The sequence below is a fragment of the Delphinus delphis genome, chromosome 8 (genome assembly GCF_949987515.2).
Source record: "Delphinus delphis chromosome 8, mDelDel1.2, whole genome shotgun sequence".
Lineage (NCBI taxonomy): Eukaryota > Metazoa > Chordata > Mammalia > Artiodactyla > Delphinidae > Delphinus > Delphinus delphis.
The window spans coordinates 20,284,672-20,297,834 of record NC_082690.1 but is presented as its reverse complement, the minus strand read 5'-3'; the positions used below and the strand labels follow the sequence as shown (position 1 = coordinate 20,297,834).

At 40.8% G+C, this 13,163-nt stretch overlaps 1 protein-coding gene across 6 annotated transcripts in view; it reads right to left on the bottom strand.

The window, feature by feature from the left end:
* Positions 1 to 13,163, bottom strand: part of USP28 (ubiquitin specific peptidase 28) — a 56,904-nt gene that overhangs the window by 5,137 nt on the left and 38,604 nt on the right. For 4 of the 6 annotated variants that reach the window (XM_060017936.1, XM_060017933.1, XM_060017935.1 and 1 more), the window contains 8 exons: positions 10,863 to 11,042; positions 8,625 to 8,842; positions 7,361 to 7,431; positions 5,738 to 5,966; positions 3,679 to 3,873; positions 2,946 to 3,085; positions 638 to 816; positions 457 to 535 (listed from right to left, as the gene is read on the bottom strand). In XM_060017936.1, the coding sequence (XP_059873919.1) occupies positions 457 to 535; positions 638 to 816; positions 2,946 to 3,085; positions 3,679 to 3,873; positions 5,738 to 5,966; positions 7,361 to 7,431; positions 8,625 to 8,842; positions 10,863 to 11,042 (1,291 nt within the window). Of the gene's footprint in view, positions 1 to 456; positions 536 to 637; positions 817 to 1,500; positions 1,597 to 2,598; positions 2,785 to 2,945; positions 3,086 to 3,678; positions 3,874 to 5,737; positions 5,967 to 7,360; positions 7,432 to 8,624; positions 8,843 to 10,862; positions 11,043 to 13,163 lie in introns of all 6 variants that reach the window. The other 2 variants (XM_069540913.1, XM_060017937.2) reach the window with 1 other exon arrangement.

The following is a 13,163-nucleotide window of genomic DNA, read 5'->3' as shown; positions in this document are numbered from 1 at the left end:
GGAGGGACACGGCCATTCCAACCTCACAGAACAACACTAAGCTCAGTGGGGGTGGTGACATACTTTAGGTGGCACAGGACAGTGTCTTTCCTACAACACGATGCCTTTTTTGAAAATCTGTAGTCATGCATGCATTTTAATGTGTAAAAATCTAATTTCAGATATAGAAATGTTAGAGAACTAAATTATTTAAAGCAAACCAAAGCCATGAATTCAAGAATTTTACTGCCCAGAACAGGGCTAAAGTGGGTATTTAAGAGAAATGAAGTGCTGATTCAGTCTAACAGAACAATGGAATAAAGAAACTGGCCATTCTAAGGGTAAGAAAAGATCATTCATTCATTCTCACCCAGCTTTCTTTGGGGGGTGGGCGGCGGGTGGTCAGTCTGTGATAATATAAAATTGTTGGTTTGGCCTTAATGTGTTTGCTTTGTAGACGTAAAGAGAAGATCTCACCTTGTACTCCTCCATATTCATGTCATCTGGACCAATCTCCTTCAATTTCGCTTGAGCCACCTTCATAATACTGATTGACCTGTGAACGAAGTTCAGAAAGCAATGAAAGCTCCCCCTTCAGAGGAGTTAGTCAAGCCAGACCCAGAAGGAAGGGTGGTTCACCGAAGTAGCCCCTCCTCACCTTTCATCATAGCTAAGATTTTTGTCTGCAAATTGTTCCAGAAGGGTCCGCTCTACTACCCTTTTCGGCGCTTCATTCTGGAAGAAGTAGACAAGCACATGCTGAAGTCGAGGATCACTGTGAGAGGTGGGGGTCTCTTTGGCGAGCTGATAGAGCCTGGAGTACTCTTCATGGAATGCCTGTTGAAGACAGAACTGTGGTTAGAAAAGCGCACACTGTGACCTTCTACACACAGAAACTGACGCCTAAGCGCTACAGAGGTTTTCATCACTCTAAGAAGACTTTTGAGAAGTCCTTACTGAGACATGACAGAGGCAACTATGGAATCTGAAAGTTTCTTTCATTTCATAAGGATAAAACTCCTCTGGCACCAAAGACATACTCACAAGAAACTCATCTTCCTCATCAAGTTCTCAGAAAAACAAATATTTAGTTTTAATTGTTTCAGGCATATCCTTGAGTACCAAGGACCTGAAATTTAAAAACCGACATGAATGCAATTTCTTCAAGTACCTTAAATTTTATTCAAGTACCTTAAAAAGCATGGCCTTCATTCTTATATTATGGCCCCCAAATTACAAAGGCAAGGTCCCATTCACAGCTTTATGAACAGATGGCTCCTAAGAACAACAAGAAGCCCTCCAGGCCAGGTGTAACACAGAACACCAAAGCCGCGTCAGTGCCAAGAGAGGAGAAGCCATCAGTGCTGTGAGATGGCTGGGTCGTTAGCTGGGCAGGAAAGGAAGTTCTATGTTTTACTTCGATGAAAACCTTTTAATCCCATTTTTTAGCATCTAAGGAAATTACTGCCCCGTGTTATGATACCTGTGGCATAAGGATGAGAATTCAAAAAACAGAGATACCTTAATAAGCCCTGCTTCAGACCCATCTCGGTCAAAGGTCTGACGGGCTTTAGCTATGGCCAGGATGACCCCTTGCATGGCAGGGCTCAGCATCACCTACCACAAGAGGGCACAAAACAGAGAGAAAAAGGAGAGAAGAAAGGTTCAAAAGAAGACTGTATGAAGGAAAGGTGAACAGACAGCTGCAGGGAAGCATGGCAGCGTGCTCCGTGGCTGGAACCCACTGCGAGGCAAGGCTCACACACCGGGTCCTACACACATTCACAGCCCTGGCCCTCTGCACAATGTCAAGACTTTGCCCAAGACAAGCTATTCCTACATATTCTCTCTAATTTAGCCAATGGATAAAGATGTATGTCTAAAAATACCTGCGCTGTGGCGCTGCTACAGAATCGAGTTAAATTACAACTCTCGGAGGGGAAGCGTCTGAGGCGAGAGTTCCAACTGAGTTCTATAATTTGGGTGAATATCCTAAATACACCAGTATTTTGGAGTTTTACTAGGATGAAGAGCACATTTTAAACAGTCTGGAAACTAGGGGATACACAAATAACACTTTACAAAGTGAAACTCTTACAATGATTAAAAAAATGCCCCACAGGAAAAAACAGAAACCTGAGGACAGGATTCCCAACAGTTAGTGTGTGGTGACAACTGTACAGGCGGCAGACAATGAACCACCTGGGATTCTACAGCTTCTCCCTAAAGCTTCAGAATTAAAAACACCTTCAAGTCACATCTGTTTTTTTGCTCACTGGACAACTGAAAACTTTATATTTGGAGGAGACACAATGGACTAACATGACCAAAGACAAAGACTCCTAAAGGCAATTTCTTTGCTCATAATACCAAACAAAAAACTAAATTCTGCCTTTCTGAGCCCTCTGGACTCTGCAGCGGCCCTCATAAGGACAGGTCTGGGTAGATATATACTGGCAGCAGTGTACAGTGGTAACTGAGATAGGCCCTCTCGCCCATTATTTGCGTCAATGAGAAAACAGTAACTATTGCCAAACACCTCACACAACTATATTCAGTCACGTGAGAAGGAAATACAAGACTGACGACAGACAGCTAAACCCTGACTCATCTCTGTACCTCCTCATCATATCCATCTGCATCAGATCTAACCAGAATCCTTCCCACACTGGGAATCTCGACTTCAGAGACCTCAGCATTAGGCTGGGCAGCAGACTCTGCGTCATGAGCCTGTGCGGGCTGCTCGGGCTGCTCTGCAAGGTCTGTTTCCGGGGACATGGGCTTCTGGGGTTCAGCTTCCTTAAGCTGTGGCAGCAGAATGGAGAGAAAGAGTAAGAAAAAAACAGAAGAAATAAAGAGGGATTGGTTAAATGCAGCAGGCACAGGATAACAGAAATGCGAGAAACTGTGGTCGTTATTGCCAAGAGCCCACCCCTCTTGCACTTGGGCTTCTAAGCCATTCTCACCTCACTCAACGCTGCTTCCACACCACTCTTCTCGTAGGCGCGTGCCGTGTTTGCAATAGCCTGGGCGGTCTGCTCCTTCACGATCACGGCATGCTCGGAGGACAAGCAGCGAGCCCCGTGGGAAGAGGCGACTGAAGACTCTGATAAAGAACCACACAAAGGAATTAGCATCTGATGAGAAGTAACCTCTAGAACACTCTGTAAACGGCAAGCAGGATTGATTCAAAGTTTCATGTGCAAACCTTCTAACAAACCTTTTTAAAAAAACCTATGCAAATTTCCCCTAGAAACTAGTGACTAAAAGAAATGGCTATTTTAGCAAGAAGCCACTGATGATGCTGTAAAGTTTAATGTGCTCCTGATGCTGTCATATTTCTTTATGCCAAGAAGCCTTCCTACAAACAACCATCTGTTAGGAAGATCACCTGTGGAGAATAGTTTTCATAAAATCTACCTATTAATCCTACGTAGTTTCTCCTGCAACCTGGGAAATAAGCAAAAAACTAAACAGAGTGAAAGTACAGGCAGCTAGTCTTTCTGCTCTTACTTCTGCTCAGCAGAAATGACAGTCTAGAGCCACAGGCTAGGCCGTCAGGTTGTGCAACACCAACTCTATCTGAACTCCAGTGGGCAGACCGTGGCACGGCTCACTCAGATGAAGTGCACGGGACTGGCTACTGGAGTGCAGCATGAATCCCACCAGATCACCGGCATAGATGCCCTTCTCAGGTACCTTGCGATGAAGAGAAATCCTGTGATGCTGAGCTGGTGGAAGACTCCATTTGAGGGATTTTGCAAGACTGCTCTTCTTCCCACTCCTCTACTTCCTGCTCAAACCTCCAGTTATCTTCCTGAATGTAATGCTTCAGTTCAACAGAGAGGGCTTCCACTTCTCCTGACATCTGATCTAATTCATTCGGGGCCGCCTCTGAGGAAGAACAAAGACGGAGTTTAAACGAAGTTCCACCAAGCAAAAGGTCTCAAGGAATCCAAAGGTCCTTTCTAGAAAGAAAGAAAATAAGACACTTTGCCTTTTTTTCTTACTCCTAATGAAAAATACATACACACGTACATAATCCATCTGAAGTACTGACAATATCAGGCCAACAGTCACAGCACCCCAGTAACAGTGCCTGGCATATTAGTAGGCAGGCACACTGAATATCTGTTAAACGAATCAATCGACGATCATGACTAAGGATTTGGAATAGAGGCCAATCAGTGACAAAGTAGCAAGAACAAACCAAACATTTCTTGGAAATTGAGAAAATCATTAGATCCAATGGATATTTCAAGGTAGATAGTGTTATCGGTGTAACCAATGCTCCTATTACTGATAAGAATATCCATCTCAAGACGGTTAGAGATGAATTCCAAGACACTTATACCTCCTTAAGTTTCACACAATCAAGTGCTGTAAGAAAGCAAACTGATACAAAGGTTAGATGGTCAGTAATACCTGGTTCACTAAAGGCTATGATGAAAAATGGCAAGGATAGCAAGGACATATTAAATCTCATCTCTAACCCTGTGACCAAAACAAAACATAAAAACCTACAGCAGAATAGCACATCCATGTACTGGTTGCTATTAACTAGTCTTTTCACTAAGCAAATGACAGTTTCCACTTTTTGTCTGTTTCTGTAATATAAAAATGAGCCATACGTGTAACAACAAGGCTCCTAGATACCACCAACAGCCAGCACAATTATTTGTACAGTAACTCCCACGAGCAGCTGTTCCTGCTTTCACACTGCAAACATGCAATTACGAAGATCAGTTACCATTAAGTGATCATTCTCTCCATCGCTTATCCCTCAAGCACACGCTAACAAATCAGAAAGATCATTTGCTGCCCGGACAAAATGCCTTATGTGTTTTCTTACTTATGCAACACAGTGAAGTTTGAACGCTAAAAGAAGATGCCTTCCATGATCTCAGATGTGAAAGGAAGAAAGAAAGAGAGAGTAATATAAATGGAAAACAGCACAGAACCTGGAATCAGAATATTTCCTGGCTATAAGACTCCAGACAAGTGCAGAACCTCAGCTGGAAAATGTGGGTGATAAGAATTCCTGCCCTGCCTACCTCCCTTTTAGAGTTATAAGTTATTAGAGAAATAAAGTTTGAAAGTGTGCAATAAGGAGTAAAGTACCAACATAAATGATAATTATGATTGCTCTTAGCATTAACAGCAGTATTATGAGAAGTATGAAACTGTTCAGGCAAATCCACCTGTAACATCTAGCTATTCTCCAAAGGGTGTAAAAATATGTGTGCAAGAATGTCACTAAAAGAAAAAAAAAACTAGAGGCAACTGAAAAGTCTGTCAATGGGAGGCTGGTCTAACAGATTATATACATATTCCATGCAATGGAATTATTATGCAGTTGTTAAAAAGAATAAGTTGGTTCTATTTATAAAAATATACAGATCACTAAGAAAAACAATTAATGAAAAAGAGGCAGAACAGAATGGAAAAATATCCCCTTTGGGGGGAAAAATTGGGTGTGGGAGAGATACCGATAAATAAAATCTAGCCTCTGCATAGAACACTTCTTGAAAACTACACATGAAACCTAAGAATGGATACTCGTTGGGCTCGAGGACGGAAGTAGGAGAGCAAATATATTTTTCCTTTTTAGTCTCCTTTATACTATTTGTATTTTTTAAATACATTATTACTTTATAATAAATCTGAGTTAAAATTTTTATTTTAAACGACAAGATTGTTCCCTTCCCTGAGCAGTACAGATTTCCCCCACCCCTGGCTTCTGTTAAGGTGTTTTTACCTGCACTGAAGTGGGGTAGCTTGTCATTAATGTACATCAGGCAGTAAGCACTAACATTTCTCAGGCCCCCATAGGAATCTCTTTCAAGTTCTTCCCAGGAAGACTCGGTAACAGAGATGTCGTTGTACTTGAGCCAGACTTGTCGGGGCTGATTATAGATATAGGCCCAGTAGTGTCCTGCATTTGCTTGTCCTTCATGAACAAGAACTGCATGCAAACGATAAGGCACCTGCAAATCACAAAGCATCAGGTTAAGCAAAATAATCTGACAAGACTTAGATTACTAAAATTCAAAAGTATACGCAACCATCAGACATCAGAAAACTGCCTGTTTATACATGTGTTTGATGTTAGGTTCACATCAAAACATCTTGTTGATTCAAGATGAACTAACAAAAACACAGCCTTGGAATCTCCTAATTACGTCTTGGTTCCTGAACCTTTAAAATCGGACAATTGAACCAGATGACCTCGTTGAGGCCTCTTTCAACTCTAAACTCCTATGATTATACATCTAAAACGAAAGATAACTGAGACCTATTTATCCCCTGAGTTCTAAACTCAGTTTATCTAAAAACAGAATCACCGTGACTACTCATGTTGAGAAGATGTTTACCACACTTGGTACCTACAACAACTTTAGCAGCTATCTTGTTCTATGCCTATTTTATTTGTTAACAAAATCTAAGTTAGCATATTTCATTATTAGTCGGTCTCGTGGTCTCTATATTTCTTCTTGCAAGTTATCATCCACTTATCTGGGGGTGAAGACCCTTTTAACGACATACTTGTTTGTTTCAACATGTGAAAAGCCTTTTTTTCCCCCAATATGGGGAAAATAGAGCAATGCTTAAGTGCCAAGTAAGTACTGGTGAAAGAAAGTCAGCCATCGAACCAAAGTGAACTTACATTTAATCAGTACCTTGACATGTTTTTACTGGTGGTGAAATTTTTTAAATAATAGAAGAGAGAAAATGGGGAACAGCCAAGATTTACATGATGCATTCCTGCTGTGCAACACAACTGTGCCTCCACGCGACCCTAGAAACAGAGCTCTCCTCCCGCGGCCTATCGTTCACACAGAAGCCAGTGGAGGGCGTGCCCCTAACTGGGGCCTCTTTCCCCTCTCTGCCCAGAATGTGACTCTAAACAAAAACATATGTGGAAACTAAAATTTCTGCCCTGCCTACCTCCCTTTTGGAACTACTAGAGATATAAAGCTTGAAAGCACGCTGCTAAACAAAGGATCACTAAGGACCATGGTACTTTGGAAAGGATGGGGAACCAGTCCCTGGTCAGGTTTCCCCCACTGCACTACTTAAATTAACCATTTTATGAGAAGTTTTTATTAATATTTAATGACAAACTTTTCAAATACATGAAAAAAATACCATGTGGCAGAATCAAAACAAATACATTTTAGGTTCTGTTGGTGACAGAAGATACATTGCTTTTTTTTAGCCTAAAATATAGAATAATAGCTATTTCTTTCCTAAAGTTATTTTTATATCTCAGGGAAGTTTCCATTCAGTTTCAAAGAAAACCATCAACTTTTCTTTTTGTATCTACCATTAGCACCATTAGAACATGCCTTGACTACCTTCCCATCAATTTTCATTCTACCTGACGGAGGAGAGCATCACAGTACATCTGCTCAATAGTCTGGGTAGTGCTTGCAATACAGTTCTTTAAATCTGTTAAGAAAAAGAATACTTAGTTAAAATGGTTTCATTACACGTCACCCAGGCAGCTTTAGCTCTGCAAAGAGTACTGCTTCTCTGCACCTGGGGTTCTGACCAGTTCAACTTCACTCTATGAACCACGAAGAACGACGCAGTTTTTTTTTTGTTTTTGTTTTTGTTTTGCGGTACGTGGGCCTCTCACTGCTCTGGCTTCTCCTGCTGCAGAGCACAGGTTCCGGACGCGCAGGCTCAGCGGCCATGGCTCACGGGCCCAGCCGCTCCGCGGCATGTGGGATCTTCCCTGACCGGGGCACGAACCCGTGTCCCCTGCATCGGCAGGGAGACTCTCAACCACGGCGCCACCAGGGAAGCCCAGGACGCAGTTTTAAAGTAGGTGGAGCTTTAGGTTACAAAGGCTTTTAGTTTAATATAACTACATTAAGATTTTTTAAAAATCACCTCTTATAATTCACACCAGAATTTCTTAGCGAGAAAACAGTTTCTAGAAAAAGACCTTAATGGGGCACTTGGGTGTACAATATATGTCCCAGGGACAGGACGTGAAAGGAGAAGGCACAACAAAAGGCAGGGCCAGGTTTCTATGAATAAGAACCTGGGAGGAATCTAGATTTGTATTATTTCTTTATTTACTGCTCCCTAGATAAAAGGAGAAAGAAGGGGAGGAGGGGAAGTCTGAGCAACAAGACAACGAGGCCACAGGATTTTCGGAACAGAATCTGAGCAATACGATTTTACACTGCGTGCATTACTCACATATCCTTTGCTTCATTAACCTTCAATAAAGCATACTTCATGTGGAAAAGACTTTAAAAGTGGTAATTCAGGAAAACAAAATTCTAAGTTTGGGTCAACTGAAGCCAGAGTTCAGATAAACTATGGGAAAAGAAAATCAGCAGACGCAGAAAATTCTCAGCCAAAGCTAAGTGTCATGAGCGTCCAAGCTACCCAGGATTTCCCAGAAATTCTGAGGAGGGAATCCAGGGGGGGGGAATCTTTTCATGGTTGTAAAACAGATGTGTGTGACCCAATCTCACAGGGAACAAAAAGTACCAAAGAGGTCACAATCCCCAAAATTCAACAGTATACATGGCAATGGCAGGACATGTACCCAAGGTGCCTAACTTCCACATATTCAAACAAACAGAAAAGGCAAAGAGTAACTGGGAAGTGTTGAAAGAGCCAACCTTGTATATCTTGTTCAATCTCGCTCCTCCACCTCTGAAGGCAGGCCTTAACAAAGTTTATCTCCTCATCTGTGACCGTTCGAGGAGCTGGGTGTGAGGGCATTTCCATGGAAGATCGGGAAGGTGTAAGTGGCTGATTCGCCACCTTAGACTTGTGTAGAGAACCTTCAGAAGAAAAGGTACTTTCAGCATCTTGAGACGTGCTCTCTTTACTTGTACTGAAGGAAGATAAAAAACATGCTCAGATGATGATTTCCAAAATACGCCTTGGCCTAAATTAACGCACTTTCTAAAGCAAGCTGCTACGTGGAGAAGTACACCTATAACTTAGTGAGCGTTTACTCTTCAGAGTTACTGAGCCAAACCTTTCCTTTACATGCATCATCTCATTTAACACAACTTGCTCATGAGGCAGGTACTATGACCATCCCTATTTTACCAACTACAAACCTAAGATTTAGAGAAATAAAGCAACGTATCCAAGTTCACCCAGCTAGTAAATGACAGAGAGGGATTTACACCCAGATCCGCCTGGGTTTAAGAGTCTATGCCTCCTGCTCTCTAACCACTTGCCTTTTCTTGAAGAAAGGATGAGAAGGAACATGGAGAAGAGAAGATTGGGACTGGAATAATCAAGGAATCAACTATAGTGTTTCCAAGATGCAACTGACTAAAGTGAGATGGATAGACAGATGCAGGAACAAAATACACAGAGGAAAAATAGTATCAGCTCAACATCCAACTCACAGGAATGCAAATAGGTGGCCCCCTGGGAGAGCACAGGGTGCAGGACTTACAGGCAGACAATCTCAGCTCTACCGCGCCTTAGCCAAATACCCAAGGAAAAGTTAGTAGCCTCAGGCAAGTAATCTAATACCTCAGCTATGAAATGTGGGATGTTAACTTCTTTACATCATTGTTGTAAACCAAGAATAAAGTATGTAAAGTAAATGTTAATTTATCTACTAATTAACTAATGCCAAACAAACTGCACATAGACAAACCAGCAGGAATATAAACTAAGCCTGTGACTGTACTTAGGTTTCTGTTTCACACCAAAACTGAAGAATATAAACTTCCTACCTCTGACTTAAAAGCAACCCTCTCTCCCTTTCCCACCTGCCTTTCTCCCATACACAGAGTAATGGAGAAAACCTCTTTTCCCTAAGGACCCATACAGATGGAAAAATAAGCCCAACATAAGCAAACGAGCAGACATCTCAATCTCAGAAAAGATCACACACACACAGAGCACTTTAAAATCTAATATAGGCAGTCCTATTTTATGTTATTAAACAGATTAAACCACTTTTAAAAAATTAAAACCGTTTATATTTTACAAAGGACATAAAAACATTCTACAAAAGCCCAAAGAAATACGCATAGGTAGAGAATAAAAGTAAAAGAACCCCCCACCCCTTGCCTCATGCCGTCCCCTGGAGATAATCACTCCTACCATTTGGTATGTTCTATCCACATAGGCACTTCTGCACACACATCAATGAATGAGTATTAATACGTGTGTGTGCGGCGGGGGGAGCTGGAAGAATGATTATTTTGTTTTGTTTTTTTAACATCAGAGTCTAACCTTTTCTATAGGTTCTAGTGTTTTGTTACCCAGGACCCACACATCAAATTTGATCCACGCTGGCCCCAGTGGCTCCTCCAGGCCACAGAGGGTGCTGTACACGGCTGAGCCGCAAGAGAATCAAGGGCTCACGTGACGCGGCCTCCCTGTCTCTTTACTGGATAAACCCCTCTAGGCTGTCCTCTTCGATTTCCAGCCAGTTCTTGTCCTTATCTTAATTTTCTATTTGTGAGTAAGTTCCCCTTCCCTTGATGTTTACTTAGTCATGCACACTTCTTCAGCAAACGAGAGAAAATGAGATGTTTTAGAAGTTCAGGGGCTGAGGTTTCCTCTGAGGAAGGCCTTTTGTGGCACCTAGCTTATAGCAAGCTCAAAGCAAGCTGGGCCTGCTGGAGAATGAACACTATTCCAAACAGCTCAAAACGCCTCTGAAATAATCCCAACTATCGTGTGGGCAAGACGAAGGCACCGGTGGGAATTATGAAAAATTCACCCAAGTGACAGTTGGCAAAATCCTTCCCTTTAAGACAAAGCGCTCACGGCCTTTGAGCTCTTACGGGGTGAGTGTTAATCAGGTGGAAAGATGGTGCACAGTTCAAATTAAACCAAAAAACCCATTACATACTATTTTTAAAACTTGTTTGCATTACCTTTCCTTGGATATCAGGTCAGAAGCCGGGCAGTGCTCAGAAGAAAGTGGTAACGTCATGCGTGCATCACTTTGAGATGCAGAGTTTTCTGAGGCAGGTTTTGTACTAGCAAATTCAATAACATATTTCAACATGTCCGGGAGTGGGAACCGAGCCGGGCCCGAGCCGTACTTCACATACCTAGGAGGCAGAGACAATGGTACTCTACTGCCAAGGCTGCCTTGTATTTCCAGGCTCGCTGACAAAAGATCTGTTATTTTCTGAAGAGTCAATGGAAAGGCTTATTCCTAAATGCCACACAATATTTAATACGTTAATCTATAGAGCAAAAAGTTCTCTAACTACAACAGTGAAAACTGACAATCACCTAAATTTTTACACCTGGCAAAAAGCATTTAAAATGGGCTCTAGTCAAAGCCACGCCAGTGACGCTTCCTCTTGATTCATATCACATTTAGGCTCTTGTCATAAAAGTAAATTCTGTTTCTTAAAGCAAAAGGGATACATTATCATTACTCAAATCTGAAAATAATGCTGGTGAACTAGTATCCAACGGTTTCTTCTCTACTGCCCTTTAGATCAAGTACTCTGCAATCAGGAAAAATGAGAGAGAGAAATCTGGAAATGGGAAGCAGGTATTGACAAAGGTCAGAGATAAGAAAACGCAAATCTTTCTTCTGCCTGAGTCCTACGTACCCTATTATTCACATACTCATTCAACAGGCCAGGCCAGGAATAAATTATTGAAGATTTCTTTGGGATTAGTAAATAATAAATGCCTTCAATATGTAACCAAAACAACTAATTAATTATTTTAATAATACCCAATGTTCAGCCATTACTAGCACATGCTACACTCAGTAAAGAGATTTACTTCAGTGAATTCTACAGCTCACTGCAGAAGACAGTCTAAATGGTACGTAATTAAGCTGACTCATTGGTACAGATAAACTATAATCCTGGGATTCCATTTATAAAAGGATAGAGTCACTTCACACTTCTCTAAAGAAAGTGAAAAAAGAAACAGGCATAAAACTAGGAAGAAGGAAAATTGTCTGTTTCTATATCAAAAAGGACATTATGAAATAAAAAAAAAATATTATGCGACTCAAAATCAACCACGTTAGAGGGTATGCAGCAAAGACACTTCAGCTACTCTAATTGAAAGGAGAATTAGAATGATTTCTCCTGTGGACCTGCCTGCCACAGAGAGTTACAGCTTTCACTGAAAAGGATATTAAATATGTAAAACTAGAAGAACTTTGAAGAACTGTTCCATTCCTTACATTCCTATTTCCTTGGCTTAATTGCAGCTATCAGTTTACCTAAACTCAGCTGGTCTTTCAAGATATACTTTCTCCATGAAGTCTCCCCTCCATATGCCATGCCCCCAAATGCCAAAGGAAGATCTCCCCTCTCTGAACTCCTACAGTACGTGAACTAAACCTCTTGTCTATCCCATAGACATGGTTAACATGTCTTCTTAAGCTTTCAGTGTTTGTTGAAAGAAGTTATTAATACAGCACTGGCTTGGACCAAAAGAAACATCTTCTTACTGGCACTGCAGCATTGATAATCTCATAAGATTTTAAGTCATTCTTTTACATCTGTAACTCTTCTCAGGTTTGCTGCATTTCAACGTGATACTTCTACAAAATTTCAGGAAAAAATTTTCTCTAAGAAACTTATCTTCAATTTTATGACAATCATTTTTCTGTTCTTCTTCTGAATTCCTCTAGGCCAACTACTTCATACAATGCAGCACTTGTATTAATTTAGTAGAATCAGAGCAAAAGTAGTTTCAAAGAAGATGTCTACACTGTACACAAGAAATCTCATTTTTAATATTAGAGTACCTTATAGAAGAAATGGTGAACATTTTTATTTTTTTAAATAGTAAAAGTCATGCATGCACCTGGTAAGAAAACAATTACAAAAATGTGTAAAACAAACCACAAAAGCCATCCACCCCCATCTCACTTCTACCACCTAATGGTATCCATTAATAGTGTCTTGTATAGATTCCCAGGATTATGTCACACACAGACAAGCAATTTTTAAAAAAATTACCCAAGTAAAATTATCTGAAATTTTAAGTCACTTTATTTTAAAAAGAAAGTAGTATCATACTATAGAAAATGCTCCTGTACACTATTTTAAAATCTAAATAAGCCAGAATGCCTTGCTGGTTACTGGAAAATTGAGCATTGTCGAGCTATAATGCATCACGTATATCTGGTTGTATAAACACAGAACTTTCCAATCTTACAAAGTATCACTAAAATCTTAAAAGTAAAATAT